Raw genomic sequence first — 12,280 nt, 5'->3', positions numbered from 1 at the left:
TTTGTTTTGAAAAACCTTTTTATAGCTTTTAAAAAACTGCACCCTTTATAGTATTGTTCTTAATGTGGTTAATCATTAGTAGACTAACGACTTCACTTCACCCAAAGAAAATATTCATTAAACCAAAAGTAAGCTTCATAATTCCCTAATTAGGATCAACGGCAATCTTGTTTATAGGAACATTTACCAAATCTATGTACGCTGATAGGTGATCCTGTGGTTTCAATTCTTAAAATACTAAACCAAACCAAAAATAAATCACTGGTAGCATTGCCGCAAGTTAAAGTAGTATTGCCAACATAAAATTATATATCCCTCTAAAAAAGAACAGCCTTTGCTACATAAGTACCTAAACATTTTATTGTTCCCAGAAATACGAAACGAAAGTAGACAAAAAAAAACATATTTATTATCATGATTATATTGTTTTTGAGTACTTTTAAGTATATGTTAATTGTAAATTTCTTAGAATTCTGGTATTGCTAGTAAGTTACACTTATTTTGGCTCAATATTATTTTAATATACGCATTTTAATATTTCAAATATGTTTTAATAAAATTTGATATGAACGAATAACTCTTAAAATTGTATCAATAAATTGTTTCTTTTATACGAACATTTTGATTACAAACATTGTTTGATTGCAAAATTAGGTTATCAAAAATATTTGAATTGAATTTTTGCAGTCGAACACGCGCAGCAATTGAATAAATGCTTATCACAAAGATATAAGAACATTTCTTTGCAAGAATACCATATATTAATAAAAGTATCCAGTTTTTGTTTAAATAGAGACATTTAAAATTTTGGGTGGAAAAAATGTTTCATCCTTATAATCAGTTTTACCCAAAAATATTCCATACAAAAAATGCCCATTTCAGTTTCGATTGATTGTCGATAAAAACTCCTTTTTATGAACAACTATTGAATTATTTGAATTAAATTGAATTATATCCAACTCTGAAATGTTTGCTCAGTTTCTTGAGACTGTTCGACTGTACAACAATAAAACAAAATTGCAAATACATCCTATGATTTGTCAAAGAAGGAAGATTTATGAGAGAAAGTCTTTGTGAATAAGGCGGTAATGTTTGAAAATCATGAAACAACGGAAGGGATCCTAGACAAAAACGCAAAAATCTTTTCTGAATGCTTGGAGTCTTGTGACGTGTACAGCGTAGTAAGGTGACCATACTGCACAAGCATATTCCAAGACCGGTCTCACAAATAAAACAAAAAGTAATTTGAAAACATATGGATCACGGAAATTACGGCCAACTCTCTTAATAGAACCCAGAACACTCTATTTTCTTTTTTTAACTATGAAGTTAATCGTATGTTCATTAAATGTTAGTTTAGGATCTAATTGCTGGAACACAATGAAAAAATCGGAGCCGCAGCCGGAGCCGGAGTGGGAATAGCTGTCACAGCTTGTCGTACGTTAACAAAAAGTACGCACACAATACGTCGTACGACTTTTTGACGTTTGATATAGATTTTGTTGTCATTTTGAAATTATTGATTTGATACTTTTGGTTTGAGTTTGGCTGAGTTTTAAAATTATTTAATAAAATGGATTTTGAAAACGAAGATTTAGTTTTAATAATGTCTCTTTTTCAAATGTCGTATATTTATTTAAAATATTATAGTAAAGTTAATACGCGAAGGTGGTGGGTGAGGCCAGTGTACCAGGAAAGAAATGAAAAGGGGTATTTCGAAACCACTTTTAAATTCATCAAAGAAAATGATCCTGATCTATTCTTTAAATCAACAAGAATGAATCACATCCAATACAACTTGTTGTTGAGTTTAGTCAAAAAGCGTTTGACGAAATCGTCGATTCGAAAAGCTATAAGCCGAGAATGTAGAATGGTGTTAACCTTGACGTAAGTTCATAATTATGTTGTTCAATTCAACTTCTGATTGTTTAATTTTGTAGATATCTGTCACAAGGAGTAACACCTAATTATTTGGCATGGTCTTTTCGGATGGGTGCTTCAACAGTTCGAAAAATAATTGTTGAAACATGTATGGTGTTCTGGGATGTTTTATCCCCAATTTATATGCCGGAACTCAATCAATCCGACTGGAAGAAAATTAGTAAAGAGTTTGGTGAAAGGTGGAACATGCCCAATTGCGTTGGCAGCATAGATGGGAAGCACATAGAAATAAAATGCCCTCCAAACTCGGGATCTAAATATATAAATTACAAAGGGTATTTTAGCATTGTGCTTCTCGGGGTCTGCGACGCCAATTATACTTTCAGTGCTGTTGATGTTGGCGCATACGGCAGTCAGAGTGATGCTGGAATTTTTAGGAATTGCGAAATAGGAAAAAAAATACTGACAAATTCCATAAACTTTCCACCACTTGAAAACCTTCCCAACTCCCAGAAAAAAGTTCCATATTACTTTGTTGGCGACAGTGCTTTTCCGCTGAGAATGAACCTTATGAGGCCTTACCCAGGGATTTTTTTGAATAAACGGGAAGAAGTTTTCAATTACAGGCAATCTAGAGCCAGAAGAGTAATTGAAAATACATTTGGAATCCTAGCGGCTCGATGGCGAATTCTCGGAAAGGCAATTGAATTCCATCCCGAAAGTGCCGACAAAATTGTGCTTGCGTGTACAATTTTGCATAATTTTTTAAAAATTACCGATGTGGTACACAACTCCAAAACATATTGCCCCGACCTGTATTGTGACAGTTACAATGAGCATGGAGAACGATTCAATGGTGGTTGGCGACAGGAAAGCATTAATTTGCTTCCAGTGCGCAGACTTGGATCAAATAACCGAGCAGACGGTGCAGCCGAAATGAGAAATACTCTCACAAATTATTTTTTGAACGAGGGAAAAGTTAGTTTTCAACCTCAATAACTAATCATCTACATATGTAAAATTTTAGAATGATTTCAAAAAATTCCCATGTAAAAGTATTTCTAAAATTTTTTCATTCTCAAAAAAAAAGTTCAAACAATTTTTAGATGGAAATTTTTTGAAATAATTTTTTTTAATTTAATAGAGTTTACGGAATCAGTTAGCAGACATAAATTAAAACTCCGAACCGTTTGAACAATCTCAATGAAGAGAGTAGTTATGAAATGACGGTGGGTTGTATGTAACACTTTTAAGAATTTTGTATGATTTGCTCTCGAAATTCTTGGAAGTGTTACATACAAACCACTGTCATTTTAAAACTACTCTCTTCATTGAGATGGTTCAAACGGTTCGGAGTTTTAATTTATGTCTGCTAACTGATTCCGTAAACTCTATTAAATTCAAAAAATTATTTCAAAAAATTTTCAGTTGAACCTCCTCCCCAGACTAACCCGACAGAATTCTCTTAGGTAGCACAACATTTTCAATGAAAACAATTAAAGTAAAATTTATTAATTCAGGAGTAACAAACAAACAACAAACAAAGTAGAAATAAATAAATAAATACAAAAAAACTCAAAATGAGTTCTCATAAATATATAAAAGAAAACTCAAAAACACAATTCTCATAATTTCTCTGCATAGGTAATTGTCTTCCAAAACTCAAAATTCCATTTGTCTTCAGTACTTGGAAATTAAATCTGCAATAGTGGTGAAATAAGTATAAAAAATATGAAAATTTTGAAAATATAAAGTACATACATACATACATGATACATGTTTTAATTAATATTATTCTCCTCCTTCTTGAATCCAATTCAGCTCAACTTCGTTTAGAAATCGGAGCATTTCTAACTTGCTGCTGTTTCGGAGGTGAATTGGAAACTTTGCCAGCTTTTCCACCAATGAGCAGCAAAACAATTCGTCCTCTGAAGTAAGCTGGGATGGCGAAGGAGACTGTAAAATTATTGATGGCGGTTCACGGAGCTTAGTCAAAAACTCTTGAACCGTCATCATAGTATTAACAAAAGTTTTTTCTATCTTACTTTGTTGTTTTTCTATTCTCCTTCTTTTAGGAGGATTTAAAAACGGCTCACTATCCACATTGGTCTGTATAGGAGAATTTAAAGCCGGCTCAGGATTATTCCCATAGTTTTCCATGGCCTGTGTCGAAGTTTGTGGAGCTTCTTCAGAATATTTGTTTGAAGTTTTACCAACAGGTGCTAATGGAGTTGGCGATGGCGTTAGGGTTTCCTCTGAAGAATAGTGCGACGGTGTATAATTTCCAATTGTTCTTGAAAAAAAATTAATTTTAATAACTTAATAATCATACACCCCTATTGCGATTGTCAATTATGAATTGACAATGGGAATAGGGGTGTTAAAATAATGTATGTTATATTACTGTCGGTGTCTCAAATGTGCTCTTAAAAATTCCATTTGGGCCGAATACTTTCCCCCAACTTCCTCATCATCACATTCGGCTGCCTGTCCAGACACAGGTTTTTTGGAGATGGCTCTGGAGTAGGTGTCTCGCAGACTTCTCCACTTTTTTTTAATGAATTCCACTAAAAAAAAAAAAACAAAAAATAAATTATAACAATTAAAACAAACAATATCACACAAAACACACTTGGCATATTTAATTGTTGGGCAATTGCTTCCCATTCCTTTGCCTTTATTTTATTGTTTTTATAGTTTCTGTTCTCTAAATTCCAAAGGACGTCTCTTTCAGCGACCGCTTGGATAATTTTTTCACATTCATCCATTTTGTTTTAACTTTTATTTGTTTTATTTTTACTTTTTTTTATTTATTTTAACAACCGCAGTGAAAAATTAATTGCAGAAACACAACCACGAAATCAAATTTGATGTGCCAAAAATGATAGACGTCAAAAGTGTTGTACGTCAAAGTTAAAAGTTGGTGAACTCTTCCGACTCCGGCTGCGGCTCCGATTCCAGTTCCGTCGCGTTGTGTTCGTACATTTGCATTTGCGTATATTGAATACTTTGACATCTATTCCAGTTCCGATTCCGATTCCGGCTCCGACACCATTGTGTTCCAGCAGTAAGGCAACACCCAAGTCAGAAAATACATATACTCTACTTAAAGGACAAGAATAAAACGTGTAAAAAAAACCAACGCCCCCCTCCACTGCCGCCAAGGCTTACAACTAGAAATCGCCCTGCTGTTTCCTCACAATCAAGTTCCACTTGAGAAGGAGGTGTTGCTGTTGTCATAAGAAAAGATATCCGTCATTCGGTCTCCAATCTGCAACCATAGAGGAAATATATTATCTAGAGTCCCGACCGGTACCCGTCCTACCTGAAACACCCTCAAATTTTATTCGAGGTGAACTCTCCCAAATTCGAGGTGAACTCTCACAAATTCTCTATCGGTGAATACATGTGAGTGGAGAAAAAAAAGCAAAATGGGGGATTGGGCTAAAAAGAAACTTATGGAATTTTTGTGACCTGTCAAAAATGACAATCAATTTTGCAAAACAAAATAATGGGTTTCGGATTTTTAGAGTAAGTTTTTGTTAATTGTTTTGATTTTTAATATAATTTGATATTTTTCAGACCAAAATTCTTTATAATGAAGAGGGTATATACAAGTTTACTTCATTGAATAAAAATTAAGTCAAACTGCAGTGAAGGAGGTGCAACAATAATGGATTTATTTTATATTCTTTCTTTTCATTTTAGATAGTGCCAAAATGCAGGAAGCAATTTCCTTTAAGTAATTTGGAAAGCAAACCAAACAAGGCGCTGATTTGCAGGTAAGTTTTATGTATATTATATTTCTCTTAACAAAATAATATCAATGTTTTTAACTACAGATACTCCCCATTGTTTTTGTATGTACTTCTCAACTGCAATAGCTGCCGCAGGTGTTGACGGCGGAGGTGTCACCATCAAAACCATTAGAAACAACACGACCAAGTTAATGATGCAAGTGGAAGTTTTGCCATGTAATAATCGACCGCTGACGCCCTTCTCGATCAATTGTGTAAGTACGTAACGAAACATTCATATCGTAGTCAACTAGCTTAATCTTCATCTTCTAGGTGTAAAGAGTACTACCAGTCTGCAGTTCTGCAAGAGACTCAAACAAAACAAGAATACAATCGCAGGAAGACTCCAAAAAATGTCCAACCCTGACTGTAAGTGAGTTCAAATTTTAAATCTACAACGAATCCATTCATTTTGCTCCTAAGGATCGCACTGGCTTGACGGTGTCAATCATTCGGAGGCAAATGAGCTGGCCCGACAAGAATCCCCCAAGAAGCCAAACAGATTCAGATCAGTCTCTCGGCAGCTACTGACAATGTCGGCGAATTAAATCCATCGATTTTCATACAGAAAATCAACATCAAAAAAAGTAAGTCAACTTCCATTTCAGATTTCCTTATATAATGAAAATTAATTTCTTTATAGTCACGACAATTCAGCAGCGTCATGGTCAACCTGTCGATCAACCATTCACAGTGAACAACCTCTATTCGTAGCAGAAGCGATCTCTACGTTGTCGACAATGCGAACACAATGTCATCAAGCCGGAGTACCATCCAGGATCGATCAAGTATCGCATTCAATTGTTTGCTAACTACCATGTGCCAGACGTTCTGCTTGTCCGTTGTGAAAAGCCACTGAAGCCTGGCACGTCCACTGAATTGATCCTCAAGCTAACTAACCCAACGATGTACCATATGACCACAACCATTATGAAAGTGCTAACCAAGGAAGAAGAACGGCGAATGATCGACTTCGAATAAAAGTTCAACGAAAGGAACCAAAGTAAAAAACAAAAAAAAATCGAATTGGAAATTCTTATTCTATGTTGTTTCTCTTATTTTTTTTATAGATTCACCACTTGGAGAAAGTCCAATAACGTAACAATTAAATTGAACTTCACACCTGAAGAAGGATTGAAACCAGGCGATGATGTTACCCTTAGTTTCTTGATAAAATATACTTTTGTGAATACCTACACGCCCGAAAAGAAAGAATGTCAAAAACACGCATTATCATCGAAAGTTTTTGTAAAAGTTGGTCAAATTGAAGCCTAGATCTAGAAAATAATCTTTTTTGCAAAAAACTTGTTTATTTATTTTGAGCTATACTGTAATTTTGTATATATTGTATATTCTATTGTTTCTTTGCTGACTAGGATCATTTTTATTCAAAATTATTTATGATTTACTTTACTTTAATAATAAAGGAATTTGTTTTGAATTCAAAGATGTTGGTGCTTTTTGCTTCATAGGACTTACATAACTAAATGTTCGTTGGAAAAACGAATAAGCTGTATAAAGTATATTTTTCTTTATTGAGGCATTACAAATTTAATATTTGTAATACTTATTCTTCTTATGTTTTGGTTCATCACGTTCGTGTGTATTCTTTCGCGATTCCATGTGGTTAACAGACTCATGAGTTTCATTTGATTCTACCTAAAGATTTGAATTGTAATACTTTTATGGTTTTAAAAAGTTAGTGAGTTTATTGTTGATGCTGATTACGAATACGAACTTCGATTTTAGTTAAAAAAAAACTATTTTTCAACATTATTTTTGTCAATTTTCAATTTACTACAGGAACTTGATGTTTTATCCTAAGACTACAAATTCGTAATAAAAAGTACGAAACAAATTTGAACGAAATACTGAGGAAAAATATTGTAGGTTTGAAAAAACATACATAACTCATTTTTTTGTTTTGAAAAAAGCTATTTCATGAATTTAGATTAAAAAGTCTACATGATTTAAATAATTCCTTATCACAGAAAAGAATACAATATTATTGTTAAGGACTTTTAACTAATGTGAATTTTAATTGTATAATCTAAACAAATTGTTTTTATTCATATACTCATCCTTGCCAACAAAAATGGAACATTAACCATTTTGAACGGATCGATTCAAAATCGAAAACTATGAACAAAAGAAAACATAAGAAATTAACAACTTGAAAATCCAAAAAGCCAGAAGTTAAGCTGCAACAAAGCAATAACAGCACCAACAGTAAATAAATGAACGCTCATAGAATGAACTATGCCTTCAACGAACCATTAACTCGAAGTGTTAGAGAAATTAATAACTTATCAAATAATATTGACTTTAATTTTCATATTAATAGAAATACCTTCAAATATATGTATGCTTAGTTTATTTTTTTTAACTTTACATTCTTAGTTTATAATATAATATTTTAAATAAAACTTGTCATATTCATTAGTCTATTTGAGTATACTCTTAACTCTAATTGATGTAATAAATAAATAAAATACAAAACATATGAAAATGGGAACGGAACACATAAACTACATTTACTTTTGATTGATATAGAACCCTCCAGTTGTGATGATTCTGATCGCATCAGCTGAAAGAAGAATTTTAATTTTAAAATAAATTACCTGAAGCAAAAACTTAACACTTTTCACTTACTCTCAGTTGTAAAACATTTAGCTTTTAGTGCCAGATCAAGAATGGATAGTCCAGGCTCTGAAAAAATCTCAACGATCGGATTTCGTTGTAATTCAGTTCACCTAGTCCTTCAACATTTCCCTTATAGAGCGCCGCTGTGACTTTTTCGTCTTGTTTTAGACATACCTCTGGAATGAGAAAAACTTAAATAGCTAAAAGAAGTGATTTATTTGTTTATTAAAAATCACCTCCATAGACTTGAAGCGTCACATCTTCTTTGTGCTTTTCTCTTCTCTGGTATTTTTTTGTGTTCTTCAATGAGAAATGCAATTTCTTCTTTGTGGGATAAAAGTGAACAACTTGAGAAGCTTCTCGACTTCAGAATCTGGCATTTTCAAAAAGAACTGATAAAGAACAAATGGCGACTTTTTTCTTCGTCCAGCCAAATACCATTGCCAGCAGATTTTCGGAACTTGTCTTCTCCTTCGTTGATCACTATTTGAAGTGCCAATCCAAATACTGATTTCTTTTTTTCTACTCTGCTGATAGTTCGTGGCCAGTCATTAAGTTACCCATTGTTCACTGCCTCCCATTTGAAAGCGACAATTGTATTTCTGAAGCAAATGCAACAAGTCATAACCCTGGAAAATTTGTTATGTGAATTCAGTAAAGCTCATTCTAGCTGCACTATTAAGTCGCGACTGGACTGACGATATTGAGAGCAGTAATTCGAAAGTGTCTTCCCATATTGGCAACAAAGTCCTCTACATTCAGATTTTCTTACCATGATGCATTGTTGACGACTCTGAAAAAAGATTATCAAAACGATTGAGTTTTTAAAGCGCATTAGGTTTCTATTATAGTTACCTAATTTGTCTCAATGACCGACAACCCTAGTTTATTTCGTTTTGCTTTGCCACTAGGATTACCGATAAGACCCGTATTCCAAATAACGCAATTGGATTGTGTCTTTCTCGATGCCATGCAGAAGTCCAATTATTACCAGGAGATTGTCAACGTTGGACTATCGGCAGCTTGATCAAAGCCGGTGTAGATTGTTTGTTGTTTACCTGTGAAAAGTTTTGCCATTTCCGGACTACCGTTTTAAGAAGAACAGAATATAATTCATTACGATTTCTTATAGTTTTTATAAACATACAAAACAATATACAACTTACCCAGCGGTGTCTGGAAAGAGATCCTGAAAGAATCCTCTATCAGCTAGAGCCAAGTTACGTAGGGAAATACTTCTTCGGATATGATGAAGTCACTTTTTAGATCGATGAATTAGTTGACTCTGGATCATTTTGTATAAAATTATTTATATAATATAGATAAAACAGTTAATCAGGAGTACTATTAACAACTTTGTTTTATTAATTTTCACTTTTGTTTTGATTTATTTGTTTTGATTTATTTAATTTAATTTTCGCTGTCAAAATACTTACCTCGCTTTTGATCTGTCAAAACTGGGTACAACTCAAATTGCGCCACGTTCGCATTGCAGTTCTAGGGTGCGCCTATACTTTCGGCATGATTTATTCTGTTTTTAGCTAAACTTTTTATAAAAATGATAGAATTTGTTTGCCAAAAGCAGTTAAATATTATTTTTAGCACTGTTTTCACTAAAAAGAAGTTGCAAAATTAATTTTTCATAAAATATTGCATTTATTTTTCAATTTTTGAATTCAACGGATCTCTTTTTTGAACGGCTGAGTTCACCTCATAGTTTTTTCCCCCGCGGTCGAGCAATGTGGGCACAAATTCCATAACAACTACATTCATAATGGCTTGGTCCCATAAGAAATGCACGGGACCACTAACACATGCTTATCCGTATGGACAAAATCCTCCCAATTTAGCTTGTAGGCCGAAAGAGAGCAAACCCATTAAGTCGGGACTCTAGATAATATATTTCCTCTATGTCTGCAACTAAGATGTATTGAGTCAATAGAAATAGATGGAATTTTTGGAAAATGACTCCAAAGTGAGTATTTATTCTGTCTACTTTCCGGGTGGATATAGAAGTCTTGATAAAATTACTCTATTTAAAAGCGATTAACAAAAGATATTCAGAAGCCGAAACAAAGTCATTTTTGGTGGTGACATAAACTGTCGCCATCGACTATGGAATTGTCTCAGGGCAAATTGCTGGGGTAACGTATTGTATGATGTCAAGGAGTCACATCCAATTTTTTTTTTTACTATACCCACCCAATTATACATATGTATGTTCCTACATCTAAATCTAAAATCCTTCTACTTTAGACTTTTTTAATACAAATATACCAACTTACTGTTCCATGCCATTTACTTTTAATGAACTAGGGTCTGACCATCTCCCTGTAAATATGAATATGAGTCTCCGACCACAAGTTAAAAAAGAGGCTGGGATGCGACCCACACTGATAACTTTCCATGCCGTCTGTCGATTTGTCTTGCTTAAAAGTTTGTCTATATGTACTCGTATCAATTTTTACCAAATTTGCGTACTATTTTCTGTAGATTTTATTTTTTATGAAAAAAACGGACTGTTGGATTTTTATATAAAAATTACTGAATATGTAAAACAATATTTTCTGTGAAATAAAATAAGTTTCAAGCCAATATTTTTAAGTTTTGAAAAGCTATTTGAGTCGAAAGTAAATTTTTACCAAGTTTTAGTATTGTTTTTTTTTTAGAGTTTTATTTTTTGTAAAAAAAACTGTCAATTCGATTTTTTAAAAATTTTAGCAAATGTTGAAAACAATATTTCTTATGAGATAAAATTACTTTGAAGCCAATATTTAAAATTTTTTAAAAGATATTTGAATCGAAAATCAATTTTTACCAACTTTTATAAATTTTTTTTTAGGTTTTTATTTTTTGTAAAAAAACTGTCAATTCGATTTTTCTCAACATTCTTCAAAATGTTGAAAACAATATTTCTTATAGGATAAAATAAGTTTGAAGCCTAAATTTCAAGTTTTTGAAAAGATATTTGAATCGATATTCAATTTTTACCAACTTTGAGTAATGTTTTTTTTTAGATTTTTATTTTTTATAAAAAAAACTGTCAATTAGATTTTTCTCAAAATTTTATCAGATGTCAAAAACATTATTCTTCGTTGCACAAAATTGGTTTAGAGAAGAAATTATATTTCAGTCGTAAAATTTTGGAGGTGACAAATTTGGTGACAAAACCGTTATATTGATTTTTTTCAAAAAATATTTCTGTTTGGTATCATGTTTCAATATATTATTTAAAATTTAATTAAAGTCTCTAGCCGGTTTGGTTCGTAAGATATTTAGGGTTAACCAAAATTTTCACCTTTTTTTCAAATTGCTATAGTAAAAAAACCACCCACGAAATATTGTTGAGAGCCCTTTCTGCATCTTTCTGCCTTTTTATCTGTATAACAAAATTTATTTGAAATCGATATCTCTTCTGGTTCTTGAGCTATGGACGACGAAAAAAACGTCGCGAACGTACGGACGTACAAACGTACGTACACACGCACGCACAGACATCTTTCTAAAAATCTTTTATTTCGACTCTAGGGACCTTGAAACGTTGAGAAATGTCAAAATTTTCAATTTGACAAATCGGACCCATTACAATAACTTCCTATGGGAAGTTAAAAATCAGATAAGGCTATAAATTTTCTGCGGCAAATTGGGACTTATTTTCATCCTTTATTAACAGAAGCTGCAATAATATTTCTACTACCGCGGTAAACAGCACAACTCAAATTGATTCAATGTGCAGTAATTTTGTTTCCCTGTTAAATAGGGCTGCTGACTTTGCAATACCTAAGTGCCTTGTAAAAGATGATCATTCAACTCGACTGCCTAGCAATATTTTACTTTTCATAAGACTTAGAAACTCGGAAAGAAGGAAATGGCTTCGCTATCGTTATGATAACTTCCTAAAAAGTAAAACATTTTAAACTCAGCAATAGCAAATGAAATTAATAATTACAGAAACTCTC

The 12,280-nt window shown here is 32.8% G+C and overlaps 2 protein-coding genes and 2 long non-coding RNA genes across 5 annotated transcripts; 2 read left to right on the top strand and 2 right to left on the bottom strand.

Moving 5' to 3' along the window:
- Nucleotides 1–1,435: 1,435 nt before the first annotated feature.
- Nucleotides 1,436–2,880, top strand: LOC129944909 (putative nuclease HARBI1). Its single transcript, XM_056054571.1, has 2 exons — nucleotides 1,436–1,887; nucleotides 1,941–2,880. The coding sequence occupies exons 1-2, from the start codon at nucleotides 1,574–1,576 to the stop codon at nucleotides 2,878–2,880; spliced, it is 1,254 nt and encodes a 417-aa protein (XP_055910546.1). The 5' UTR covers nucleotides 1,436–1,573.
- Nucleotides 2,881–3,500: 620 nt separating this feature from the next.
- LOC129947934 (transcription factor Adf-1-like) lies at nucleotides 3,501–4,917 on the bottom strand. Its single transcript, XM_056058706.1, has 4 exons — nucleotides 4,514–4,917; nucleotides 4,286–4,448; nucleotides 3,643–4,174; nucleotides 3,501–3,581 (listed from the first exon to the last, which is right to left on the bottom strand). The coding sequence occupies exons 1-3, from the start codon at nucleotides 4,647–4,649 to the stop codon at nucleotides 3,673–3,675; spliced, it is 801 nt and encodes a 266-aa protein (XP_055914681.1). The 5' UTR covers nucleotides 4,650–4,917; the 3' UTR covers nucleotides 3,501–3,581; nucleotides 3,643–3,672.
- Nucleotides 4,918–5,460: 543 nt separating this feature from the next.
- LOC129948019 (uncharacterized) lies at nucleotides 5,461–7,040 on the top strand. Its single transcript, XR_008781818.1, has 4 exons — nucleotides 5,461–5,663; nucleotides 5,724–6,265; nucleotides 6,322–6,681; nucleotides 6,749–7,040. It is a non-coding gene; the product is annotated as an uncharacterized LOC129948019 (long non-coding RNA).
- Nucleotides 7,041–8,035: 995 nt separating this feature from the next.
- Nucleotides 8,036–9,857, bottom strand: LOC129946987 (uncharacterized). 2 transcript variants are annotated; one of them, XR_008781673.1, is made up of 6 exons: nucleotides 9,758–9,857; nucleotides 9,488–9,606; nucleotides 9,177–9,405; nucleotides 8,558–9,114; nucleotides 8,331–8,497; nucleotides 8,036–8,265 (listed from the first exon to the last, which is right to left on the bottom strand). It is a non-coding gene; the product is annotated as an uncharacterized LOC129946987 (long non-coding RNA). The 2 variants fall into 2 exon arrangements; XR_008781672.1 differs by lacking the exon at nucleotides 9,758–9,857 and having other exon boundaries at nucleotides 9,488–9,751.
- Between the last annotated feature and the right edge of the window lie 2,423 nt (nucleotides 9,858–12,280).

Source organism: Eupeodes corollae, chromosome 2 (genome assembly GCF_945859685.1).
Source record: "Eupeodes corollae chromosome 2, idEupCoro1.1, whole genome shotgun sequence".
Classification (NCBI taxonomy): domain Eukaryota; kingdom Metazoa; phylum Arthropoda; class Insecta; order Diptera; family Syrphidae; genus Eupeodes; species Eupeodes corollae.
The sequence above is the reverse complement of the archived record's forward strand: the minus strand, read 5'-3'. Positions and strand labels throughout refer to the sequence as shown.

What these genes read in the sequence shown, in the direction of transcription:
- LOC129944909 (XM_056054571.1), top strand. Translation starts at nt 1,574, where the DNA reads ATGGATTTTGAAAACGAAGATTTAGTTTTAATAATGTCTCTTTTTCAA. An exon ending in AGAATGGTGTTAACCTTGAC is followed by an intron (nt 1,888 to 1,940) that starts GTAAGTTCATAA and finishes TTAATTTTGTAG; the next exon opens with ATATCTGTCACAAGGAGTAA.
- LOC129947934 (XM_056058706.1), bottom strand. Translation starts at nt 4,649, where the DNA reads ATGGATGAATGTGAAAAAATTATCCAAGCGGTCGCTGAAAGAGACGTC. An exon ending in CCAACAATTAAATATGCCAA is followed by an intron (nt 4,449 to 4,513) that starts GTGTGTTTTGTG and finishes TTTTTTTTTTAG; the next exon opens with TGGAATTCATTAAAAAAAAG. An exon ending in GCACATTTGAGACACCGACA is followed by an intron (nt 4,175 to 4,285) that starts GTAATATAACAT and finishes TTTTTTTTCAAG; the next exon opens with AACAATTGGAAATTATACAC.